Consider the following 12644-nt stretch of genomic DNA (forward strand, 5'->3'; position numbering starts at 1 on the left):
CTGGTGGCATGAGGGAGGTGTGCTGGGAAATACATACCTGGTATATCTATATGGCCTCATCTAACATTGTGTGAGTATGGAAGCTGTCCAAAGTGATGACTGTAGCATACGAAGCGCAGCAAAAGTATGGGCAAGGTTCATAGTATAAAAGCTGAAATAGGTAACTTAAAAAAAAAAAACACAAAAAACAAACAGAAGAGTTTTGACGCATCATTGACTTTACATTACTTTTACTTTCATTGATCCAAAATGGCAAGTTTTGATGTGTTGATCTAATTAGATCAATATGTTTCCAATTAGGTCAGTATGTTTCCAGGCTGGATGTGGCTCTAGGCAGCCGGGTCTGGTGGTTGGTGACCCTACACATAGCAGAGGGTTTGAATGATCATTGTGGTTCTTTCCAACCTTGGCCATTCTGTGATTATATGATTCTCCTCTTACCTGAAACCTATGAAACTGAACTGAAATGATACTTCCTTAATTAATAATGTGGTTCTAACTGTTCATTGTTATTAATGACTGTGTTAGTTTGAATTCATTAAGGCTGGGTTGTTTATATGTGGGTAGATATCACCTGAGGCCCTAGGCAGCAATTAAGCTTCAATTTACAGTGCCATCTGTACTGAAGTTAATATCTCTCAAGTGAAATATGAATGGTAAAGCTGAACTTGTCTTTCTCCACTTCCCTTTCCCCTGCTCCCCTGACACACTGTAGATTCAGATGTATCAGCTGTCAAGGCTTCTTCATGATTACCACAGAGACCTCTATAATCATCTCGAAGAAAATGAAATCAGCCCCAGTCTTTATGCTGCGCCGTGGTTTCTTACGCTGTTTGCATCTCAGTTTCCTTTGGGATTCGTAGCCAGAGTATTTGGTAAGAAAGGTTATTCTCTTGGAAAAATAAATAGAATGACATTGTCTGTTGTGTTTTCACACTCGAAGGGAATTGTCTTCTAAATACTAGTGATGTTTGGGGTGACCTGTTGTAGGTGGTGAGTAGCAATACTCCTCATACTGGAATGTCAGCTCCTTTTCAAAATGGAAAACCAAATGTATTCTTTGAAACATCAGACATGAGCAATTATGTCTTCTGTTATTAGTAAGGACTTGAGTTCTGAAGCATGAATAGAAGAAGGTTTGTGGTAAATGCATTTTGTGCATCAAGTGTTTAGTCAAGCCTGCTGTTAACAGTTTATGGGCTGGTTTGGCCTTGTTCCGTGACTAGTGGAGTAGAGGGATTCACAAATCTGTGCTTCTGGATAGGGGAAACAGCGGACCCCAAAATAATTAAAAACAGTGGCAGCGATCTGAGGAGAAACAAACTAATTTACTAAATATGGTATTGGAATGCAAGGTAACACACTATAATACAATGTAATTAGAATTGAAGCTAAAAAATCAAAAATAATGAGAAAGTGTCAGAAAGGTAGAGAGGCCTTGCCATAACGCTGAGGTGAGACATGCAGTAGGGTCAAGCAGCAGGGAGGAGAGCCAAAAAAGGGAAAAAAGCCTGTCAAGTGACCTACCAAGGCCTTATATCTGTTCCCTCTGAGCAGAAATGATAACAAAACAGCAAACAGTCTTTTTGGGAATGTAATTATTCTTTTCCAGACAGGTACCTGGACCTGGAGCATTAACTCCCAGTGCACTATGTTATGTTGTGATGTGGAATACCGATAACCAAAACTCATAAAACCATGACATCTATAGAAAAATTTTATCTCATGAAACTTGCAAATTGAACTTCAGCACAGCAAAGAATAAAAAGAACATGATGGTTTTCAAGAAAGTTTTTTTTAAGAACTTCTGCAAAGTACTTCCTAGTAACAGAATCAGAATCACAGAATCACAAGGTTGGAAAGGACCTATAAGATCATCTAGTCCAACCATCCTCCCTCCACCATACTTACAGAAAACCCCTAAACCATATCGCCTAGCTCCCTAAAACCATATCTTCTAGCTCCCTAAATTCCCTAACAATTCAAGTGAATTTGAACTTAAAGGATGATTTAGGTGTTTATATACATTGAAGTGTTGTAGAATGCCTCTTGTTCTGTTTAGGTAGTTTTTCATAATATTCTTCAGATAACATCTAGTACAGAAGTTTAAATATTGGTCATGCCTTGTAATTTTCACAGTGTCAGCATAAGGACTTGGGTTTATATTCTTTTAATATCAGTAAAGAACTGCCAGCTTTATCAAATCCCTACTAATGCAGCATTTTATTTTGCTTTGTTTTGTACCGTGTGTGAAACTCAGTATGTGCAAATATGCAACAAATATATCTTTCCTTTTAAAACAGACACCTTTCCATTTGATTTTCATTGTTCTATTTTCTTAAGGAATGTATAACTTTTGTCTCATGTTTTATTATTAGAAGTTTTTTTTTTCCTTTTTTTTTTTTTACTTGTTTTGCAAGGATTTTTTTGTCTACTTACTTTGTTTTGATAATTTCTGTATTCCGAAGTTGTGGGTTTTTTTTTGTTTTTTGTTTTCCTTTTTGCAGCAAAAGTTTTCTGACTGCTCTTTGGGTGAACAACTGATTTCTCTATGTTTTTCAGTAGTATTCATGTTACTGATTCATGTCCTTTCTAGTAGGATTATCAAATTCCTGGGCACTCGAGCATTTTTGTGTCTGTTTTCTTTTCATTATTCTATTTTTCAAGACAAAAGTGTGGTAGTTTTTGATTGCTGTGTTGTTGTTTTGTTGTTTGTTTGTTTTTTTTTAACCCCAGTTTCAGTGGGCATCTAATGTGGAAACCTAATTCTTTAGGGGATGTGAAAGGTCAGTGTTTATTACTCTGTTAAGTGAGCTGAGCAAGGCATGTTTTTATTTCAAAATTGAGAAGCCAACATGCTGTTTTAATTCCTAGTGCTTTGGATTCCTGCCTCTTCATGTCTGGAGGCATTCAAGGCTAGGCTGGATGTGGCTCTGGGCAGCCTGGTCCAATGATTGAGGACCCTGCACTTAGCAGGGGGGCTGAAACTAGAAGATCATTGTGGTCCTTTTGAACCCAAGCCATTCTATGATTCTCTTCAGTGTCTTACACGCAGTTGTCACATACTGATAACAGATGGCTGATGTCTACCAATTACAAATTATATGCTTATAGAACGTGCTTGTGCTGGTTAAATATGTATCCTAGACTTGAGAAGGGAAGGTTTTAGAAACTCTGTCTGAAAAGGATGACTGCCTCAGTGTCCTGATGCTACCCTGTGGTGTCTGACTAGAGTCAAGTATGGCCTCAATGTGTATCGCTGTTGGAGGCTGGGACATACAGCATAGCCCTGCTCTTGGTGGTGTGACAAAGCCCAAGAGCACAGGAGACTTATCTGAACTGCTCATGTGTTGTGTTCATCTCAATACCCTCTAGTCCGCTGCTGATACTGAGTTTTTAGTTAATAATCAGATTTCTAATTTCTGTGCAGTCTGCCTCAACTGTCTTGTGCAGGGCCTGGTCGTTCCCCTCACACCCATGCAATTATTATATAATTACCATGCAATTATTATATAATTACCTCAAAATAAAGGTTTGAAGCATAAATTATAGCTAATGTGATGGCTGTGATGGGTTTTGAGAAAGTTATGGTTGGTAGTGGAAATCTTGTTATCATTTTTAAGGACTATCAGGTCCTCTCTCCTCTGGGGAGACCTGATAGTGGCCTGTCAGTGTTCTAAAGTGGGGCTATAAGAAAGGACAGTCTCTATAGAGGAGAGTGTCTGTTGCAATAGAACAAGGGGAAATGGTTTCAAACTAGAATAGGGAAGGTTTAGGCTGGATATAAGAAAAAATTTTTTTATTACAAGGTTGGTGAGGCACTGGAAGAGGTTGCCCTGAGAGGTGGTGTATGTCCCATCCCTGGAGGCATTCAAGGTCAGGCTGGACAGGGTTCTGATCAACCCGATGTAGCTGTAGGTGTCCCTGTTCAGGGGAGATGCAGGGAAGATGGACTAGATGACCTCTAACGGGTTCCTTTCAACTTGAGCAATTGTGTGACTAGCTTCTACATGTAGAAAACAGCAAAACATCAATATGCTGTGATGTGATTCACTTCACAATTGTTTTTCAGTCACAGATGTATTTAAAATCAGTTAGCAGTTAGTTAACAGCCTGTAGCTGAGTAGACAGTAATGAAATGTTTATTGCAGACAACTATTGTAGACATAGAAAGCATGTCATTTGCAAGATGATAGGAAATGCTTGTATATGTTTTAGGCTCATGCTGAATTAAGACAGGTTACACTTCTGAACTGAATAAATCTGCAGTATGTTTGCTTAAAATAAAAAATAAAACACACCAAAAAATCACTCATTTTCATGGTATTTCAATTATTTTCTTTTTTAGACATTATTTTTCTTCAAGGAACAGAAGTCATATTTAAAGTAGCACTGAGTCTACTTAGCAGTCAAGAGACAGCTATAATGGGATGTGAGAGTTTTGAGAATATTGTTGATTTTCTTAAAACCACTATTCCAGACATGACTCAACCTCAAATGGAAAAGATTATTACCCAGGTAAAGTTGTTTTTCTCTCTATTTCTTTTTCAATTTAGTATACTTCTAGAAGTCTGTGCCTAAGGAGGGTCTACAGAGTATGTAGATGTATTCTCAGGATGTCCCTTTTGGTGTGAAATGAAATGGATTCATTTTCCCAGTAACTTGTGTAGAAATAGGACATCGGGAAGTGCTTCTTTACCGTATGAGTGATGAAGCACTGGTTCAGACTGCCCAGAGACACTGTGGAATCTCCTTGGAGGTCTTCAAAAGCTACCTGGATGTGGACTTGGGCACCCTGCTCCAAGTGGCATTGATGAAGCAAGGTTTGGGCTAGATAGCCTGGAGAGATACCTTCTGACCTCAGCCCTTCTGTGATTGTGTGATCTAGTTTTCAGTGGGTTTTAAACTGTGATTTTAGAAAGACTTTAGTTCCTACATTATAGTTAGTCCTAAAAATATGAAAGAGGATTATCTTTTCCTATCTAAGCCATTGGGAAAACATGACTTTGCTTATACATTTCATCGTCAGCTGGGCAAAAGCAATGTCACTGCAAAATGGTGGCAAAAGCTGTGAATGGAAGATAAATAAAGAATTACTGGTGTTGGTGTAGGGGAAAGCGCCTTGTTTGTTTTGAAGTGCTGTCAGTCCTTGGGATCTTCATCTCTCCACATCCTCTTTCTTTGCAATGAAGATGCAAATTGAACGTGAATCTCAGTCTACTATCTGAGCTGGGAATGAGTGAGCAGTTTTCCCTCTTCTTGTGGCAACTAGAGATAACAGAACAGCTCTAGAAAACCATCTTTCCATGTAGGAGTTCAATTAATACTGCTACATTCCTGTGGCTCAGTTAACACTGGAATAATTTAAGTGCTGTCAGTTAAGTCACTTGTTGATGTCATTTAAATCTTCACTTCCTCTTTATATTGACTGTGATAGCAATGCTGAACCTGTGTCAGGCACTTCACTGTCTATCTTCACACCTCAGTAATTTTGGCAGTGGCAGAGATGGTAGTTCAATCTTTTTTGATACTGTGGAAAATAAATCTCTGTCCTGCTGCCTGTGTGCATTGCTGAGCAACCTTGCTATGATGAGAATGGTAGAAATGGTTTTGTGCAGAGCCATATCTGATCAAGTAAATAACAGTGTATGTTACCTTAGTGGAAATGGGTGTGTTTATACATGGGTCAACGTAGCTCTGAGATGAAGGTCACTTGCCTGCCTGTGGTGTGGTCCTATGCTGGTCAGCCTTCTGGATCTGCATTCATGTGCCCACTGCTTGTATCATATCACTCCTACCTGGGCTACTGCAGGTGGAATCGTTTGGCTGTCTTAGTGTAGTCATTCTCAGGACCATTGTTATTGCAGATAATGAAAGAAAAATGCAGGATAATGAAAGTTATGCAGGTGTATAATGCACTGATAGAGTTGACTGGGTAGTTGGCAGAGGAAAATGGCATTTACCTAGAATGAATGCTTTTATGTTCTGTCTCATTTTAAATAACCTGAAGACTAGCAAAACATGTAGGGGATCCATGTCTCTTCTGTTTGTGAAATGTTTGTGGCTTCTGTAATAAGGAACAGAATTGATGTCACAGTAGTCATCCTTCCCAGTATAAAGTATCTGTTAACCTTCAGAAGCTGAGATGCTGTGACTTGGTATACAAACAGTAAGGGGTCGTATGACCCTGATGGTTGTCTTGGATCACCCTTTTGTCTTTAATTATATATATATTTATGTATGTCTTCAACTTAGCACTCCTGCACAAAAGATGATAAGATTTGATAGCAAGAGGTGATATTTGGCAACATTATAGTGATCAGATTTATTCTGAAATCTATATGCTAAAATATTCATGCTTTAAAAGTAGTTTATTTTTGAAAGGTATAGGAAAGAGAATAATTAAAGTTTTCTCTTAGACAAACTTTCAAATGGAATAAAGATGTTGTCTTTCTGATGTAGTTAAAAACTCTTTTATCTCATGGCAGGTATTTGAAATGGATATTTCAAAACAGCTGCATGCCTATGAAGTAGAGTACCATGTCCTGCAGGATGAACTGCAGGAAAATGTGAACCTCTGTGATGATGGTGAGCCACTGGAGAAGCTGGAGAGGGCAAACAACCACCTGAAAAGGCAAAACATGGATTTGTTAGAGAAGCTACAGGTAAATGACTAAAGATCACAAACTTGTGGAGAAGGCATTTCTATGGCTCAGCTGATAGTAAAGTGTCTTTTCTTTTTTAACTGTTCAAAAAGTGTTCTACTTGTAAGACCTTATGCAGCTAAACATTACAGTGATTTGCTTCTGTTAGGCATTTTTAACTTGTCTGTTGTTCTTTATATTCTTCCTTCTTGTTTTAGATTTCTTTTTTCTCAAATTATTTCTGCACTTCATGTAAAAGTTATTGGTTAAATTTTATGCATCTTGATGGAAAAAAGCTGAAACAGTTCAGTCTCTTCACTGCCTTGCTTCTGTACTGAGAAGTTTAAAGAAATAATCCATAGTTGAGTAGGCTTAGAAAGACCTCTCTGGGCCTTTGTAGGCAGTATCTTTCTGTTTCTGTCTGTTGAAGCTCTTAGGCATAGTCTTGTTTTGGAAGGTGGCCTCTTGTAGCAGACTTTAAGACAGCTGTGTGCCTTTGATTCAGTCATGCTTTAAAAAGGCTTCTTTTGCTCCTTCACTCTTCAGCCTTTCTCCAATAGCCTGGCCAAAACTTGTTTCAGGTTTCCTTACATGTGCCGTCTTGCATTTTCTTGAAAGAGAAGTCTTTTGCATCACCTGGTCATTTATTGGTGTAACTGTTACTTGAACAAGCATTGTGAAGTTTTCATGGAGCACCTTCACTTTAGGAAACCTGAGAACAGAAGCAGGGGAAAAAAAAACAGTAGAGATCAGAACAGTGTTATTTTTCTGCTTATGGGCTGAGTTTGCTGTGCTACGCTCTTCTGGTGTTGTGGAAAATAAGGATTACTTTGTCATTATCGTTATTTTTACTATATTATTGTTGTTTTTGTCTACCACCTGACCTTTTGTATCTGTTCGGAAAATGCAGCAAGGGCATAGAATAATTATAAGGAGCCTTTCAAATTAGTAACTCATAAGTTCTTCTTTTCTTCCAGACTGCTGCGTCATAATGTTCTTCATATGTACCTTAGACTCTTTGTCTTCTTGTTTGCATACCTTCTTCATTGTTGTTCTTTGCTTTGTCCCCCAGCTGGGAATAGTCAGAATTTCTTCACTTCTTACAGAGAGGCATTTGCTTCTGCTGAGGTGTATGGTTTCTGTTTTCTTTTCAGTGTCCTATTCTGAGGAGAAACCATAGGTCTTTTGTTGGAGGGGAGGGAACACTGTCTGCTTTTCAAGTGAACCATTTAAGGTTCACTTCCTCTCTCATCTCTGTCTTGCTAATTTTATTTCATAGGGTTTTCATTGCTCCCACCTGTCAATAGACAATTTTCCAGTGCTACTCATGCTCCCAATTTCCCTTCTTCCCCCTGTAACTTCAGTTCTTCGTTACTCCCAAGTGTTGCTTACCTGCTGCAGCTTGTGTGTCTTCTTTCCTGTTTAAAGCTTTCAGAAGTCCTTCAGATTAATCTGGCATCTCTAAGGAGATTCAGTGCATGGTATGCAGTAGGAATGAATCATCTGCCTACATGGATGTCTTTTAGAAACATCTATGTAGCTATGTGATGTTACCAAGCAGCATGCCATTAGAGAAACAACTGTTATTCAGAACATCTTGATTTATTAAAAAGATAATGTTATTGTTTACAGGTTGCTCATGCTAGAATTCAGAGTCTGGAATCCAGCCTGGAGACTATTTTGACTCGAGAGAACAAAATGAAGACTGCAATTCAGTCCCTGGAACAGGAGAAGATAACATATCAAAAGACTCTTGAGCAGATAATTAAGTATTTGCCTACAGAAGCATTGTCTGACTGTGAACTGCTCCTGAAAGAAGTAAACTACAATCCAAATAATAAAACAAAATAAGGAATAAGCCATAAACCAGGGTATTGTAGGGCAGCGTTTCTTCAAATATTAAGGGAATGAAAAGATGGGTATGCTGCTTTCAAAGGACTTAGCAATAGGCAATGTTATTACCCAAAACTAGTGCTGGGACACTTAGAGCTACAGATGGGCCTTCAAATCTCAGTATGCAAATTCAAGCTATTAATTTTTTTTTTATGATTATGTAAATAAATCACAAGGGGGAAATAAAGGATTCTCACATGTAATTATGATGAGTAGATGTATATTTAAAGTTGACCTAAAGGAAAAGATAAATTTGAGTACTCACAGCCAAGATAATGGTGAACTACAATTTCACTCTGGATGTGCTTATCTTGTAGTGAAATGAAGATAGTGTGTCTTTATATATATAAAGTGTATATATATATGTTGAATAATACTTGAAAAAAAGAAAAAAAATAGAAAAAGAAAAAAAAGAATGTAATATCCCTCCAAAGAGCAGCATGTTTCACATCTTCTGAGGAAAATCTGTGTGAACTCATGTGTGCCTCTCTTCTAATTCTACTGATGTTTTGCTCATAGACCAGTAATGCAGAATAAGTATCATGGCCTGGTTCATGCAGGAGGTGCTCTAGTGCCATTTGCTGCCTGGGCTGTATTTGTCAGCAATGTACTTCCACATGCATGTTGGACCTGAAAAAAAGCATTGCATCATCATCAAGCCTTAGACTTAAGAATCTGTACACAAAAGCAGTGGTGCCTCCTTCCTAGCCTGCTTGTTTCCACCCGGGACTGGTCAGTGATGATCGGGGGGAAGGAAGTAAAGCTGTGGAGCAGTATTTATTCCGATGTTAATTCCACAGGATACTTACTAGGCATGTAAAAGGTTCTCGTTTAACCAAAGAAATACTGCAAGAAGCCTTTTCTTAGCTTAATGGGAGCCAGAAAACTGTTCCTAAATTTAATTTGAAGAGAAAATTGAGGCAGATTGCAGGAAGTAGAGTGTTAAATGCACTGAGAGAGGACTGAGCAAGTTTCAAACATGACATAGCACCTTTCAATTTTCATACAGTGAATATACATTTCAAAGGTGATTCTGAAGGTACAGGTGTGGTTTAATAATGCTTTTCAGGTTTTTCATGTTTTAATCCTGCTTTATGGTCTCCTTTGAAAAACAGCAAAAAAAAAAAAAGTCACAGATTTGTGTGTTCTGAGCAGAAGGTGAGGTAAGCTCTGGTCGTTTCAAGGAAGAAAAATATCTTTATAACAGTTTAAAAAGATGTATTTAGATTTGAAAACGCTTTGGAGTGGAATTTTGGAGAAATCTTAGATAAATTTGTATAGACACGTATTTTGGAGTGCATGTCTGAGCTGTTAGTGGGGTGTTACTGTGGCTCACGTTATCTCTTACCATTTATACTGTATTTCAGGAAACAGTTTTTTTTTTAAAACAAAAACAATGAAGCAAAGTGCCAAATCCAGTGGTGTCTTTATGCATAAGATTGTCCAATTTAGAAAGAGAGTACTTAGAAAGTGTTACAGTTCCATGTAATCTTTAACATGATTTAAAGGGAGGAACAACAGTGCTGGTTTGCTGCACACTTCTGCGGAACTGAAGGGTTTGGGGGTCTCTTGATTTTTATTTTATTTTATTTTATTTTTTACTTCCATGTTGTTTTACTTGATTAAAAATACTGATTTACGCAACGGTCTTTCTTTTCACAGCTGGGGTGTGAGGTCTTAACACTGTGTATAAATTTATGTGGAATCTGTCTAAGTATTTACACACTTTGTGTGTTGTATTGTACCAGATGGGGAATGCCAAGTGGAAAGGCAGTTCTTTTGCTGTTTTGTTCTAAGTAAGTTTTAGCTGGTGTACATAGACAAAACCAATCCCAGGAACTGCAGTAGTGTGTATTAGGAAGAATCAAGGTTATTCAGATGCATCTTTTTTTAAGATGGGCTGAATACGCTTTATCCTCTGTTTTACTTATCAAATTTTTCATGTGATGCCTGGAGAAATTCCAATAAATGTCATTGCTGCATTTCCCATGGCCTCTGGCAAGTTCTGTTTTCTGGCTGACTTCAGGTACCCTTATTGTCATAATGCTGCTTAAGTGAAAGGTGTAAAGAAGCTGTTTAGTTTCTGGTTGTGACAAAACGGGATTTATAGAAGGATGTGGGGAGTACATAAATTCTTCCTGGGAAAATATTTTCATTGTTCTTAATGGATTACAAGTTATTTTTCTTCTGTAGAATGTTTAGTGTGTAAATATGTTGAGAATAGTGATTTGATGAACTCTGTACTGTACATCTGACCTAGGAGGAGAAATGCACCATAGCAACAAGTAGGAATAAACTACAGAACTGAGAATGCAATGAGGTAAGCATCTGTTAATATCCTTTGTGTTCTGGACCAAAGTGGGGCTTGTAACAGAGTATCTCTGGGATGTCTAGCTTGAAACCTGCAGTCATGCAAATATGCTCCAGACTTCCTTCAGATGAAGAGCTAAAAAATTTATTTAAAAGACTGTGAATAAGGTGTGTGTCACTCTCCGTACATTCTTTTATCCCTTTCTGTGTTATAGGTAGTTTTACAGGGGCAATTTCTTTTCTGGTTGCAGCTGTGTTACTATACAAAGGGAAATCTAATGTTCAATAGGTCATAGGCAGAGCAGCAAGCATATATGCTTGGGAGAAGGCATGGTTAATGGGCTTGATCCAATTGTTTTTGGTTTTATTTTCCTTTATCTTCTTTACGTTGTGGAAAAAAATGTTTCTCAAAGCTGTTGTTCTGCCTCAGCTAAACACAATAGAACTCTTAGTTCTCAGCACACTGACTACAAAAACGAACTTAAAAGGAAAAAGTATCTGCTGTTTTAAGGAGTTTCTGCTGGCAGAGGGCTTTTCTTGAATCTTGAAAGGTCTGGGAAGAGGTCCCTCACTGGAGCTAGCAAACTGCCTTGTAAATGTGGAACACGAGTTGCTAGGAATACAGTTGAAATAGGTCAGTCTGGTAAGATGGGCTAACATAGGGAACTCTCTGGTATTCACATCTTTTAAGGATTGAAAAGTTGTCCACAAAGCTATTCTTATCCCCACTCCTACGAGGCACAATGCTTACGTAAGGTGCCTTCAAGTTTTATTTTATTAACTTTTCTGTGAAAGATGATCAGACGTTACTGAAAAATTGTTCTGGCAAATGCCACATTACAGTTATGACCTGGCTCGAAAGCATAACATGATATGCCCAACTAATCTGAAGTAGGATGATTATTTCCTATTCAGCACAACACCACTTTCCTTAATAACATTACTGTAAGAAAGCAGAGCAATTTGCAATTAGAGCAATTAGAACAGTTTATTCTAAGAATTTAATATTGTTAGTGTGGTCCAGTGGGTCTACATTTGGACACTTAATACCTACATAGCTTTAGGTTTAGATTAGTATGAATAGCTTTTGTGCTTTGAGGTAACTTAGCTAGCGCACAAGTCATAGTGAATATCTGCTCAATCTACACAGTTGTCATAGGTGGTTATTGACAGATGTGTTAGAGCTGTAGAATGTAAAGCATTTTGTCAGGCTGCATTATCACTTTGGAGGTTCATCATTTGATTTTGTACTTCCATAGTTCAGCTTTTACAGTCAGTGTATTTGATATATGTTTTGCCTCAGTTGTTTTAGAGACTGTAAACAAACAAAATTTATCATCATTTTCCAAAAACAGAAGTCAAGTGGGCTGCCTGAAATAATGGCAGTCCTGGAGAATACAGATAGCCAGAGGCACGGTGTGAAGATGGGATCCAGGTTAGCCAGAACCTGGAAGCAGCTCTTCCACAGCTGTGTGAATTTACTAAGCATCCAGGAAGGAAGCAGAGGCTTTGTGTGGCTGGTTTCAAGACCCTGCTATGTGCAGGGCCGCCAGCTACCAGACCAGGCTGCCCAGAGCCACATCCAGCTTGAAATATCCTTGAATGCCTCCAGGGATGGGGCACCCACAGCCTCCTTGGGCAACCTGTTCCAGTGCATCACCACCCTCTGAGTGGAAAAACTTCCTCCTAATATCTAACCTAAACCTCCCCTGTCTCAATTTAAAACCATTCCCCCTTGTCCTATCACTTGCAGGCTGCATGCTCCTGAAAGGCATCTTCCAGTTGGATTTTACATGC

At 38.3% G+C, this 12644-nt stretch overlaps 1 protein-coding gene across 1 annotated transcript in view; it reads left to right on the forward strand.

The window, feature by feature from the left end:
* Nucleotides 1-10524, forward strand: part of TBC1D4 (TBC1 domain family member 4) — a 100821-nt gene extending 90297 nt beyond the window's left edge. Inside the window, exons 17-20 of the mRNA XM_072354114.1 lie at nt 716-875; nt 4349-4518; nt 6489-6665; nt 8277-10524. Coding sequence (XP_072210215.1) covers nt 716-875; nt 4349-4518; nt 6489-6665; nt 8277-8495 — 726 coding nt within the window. The 3' untranslated portion in view covers nt 8496-10524. The remainder of the gene's footprint in view (nt 1-715; nt 876-4348; nt 4519-6488; nt 6666-8276) is intronic.
* The last annotated feature ends 2120 nt before the right edge of the window (nt 10525-12644 follow it).

The sequence above is a fragment of the Excalfactoria chinensis genome, chromosome 1, assembly GCF_039878825.1.
Source record: "Excalfactoria chinensis isolate bCotChi1 chromosome 1, bCotChi1.hap2, whole genome shotgun sequence".
NCBI lineage: Eukaryota > Metazoa > Chordata > Aves > Galliformes > Phasianidae > Excalfactoria > Excalfactoria chinensis.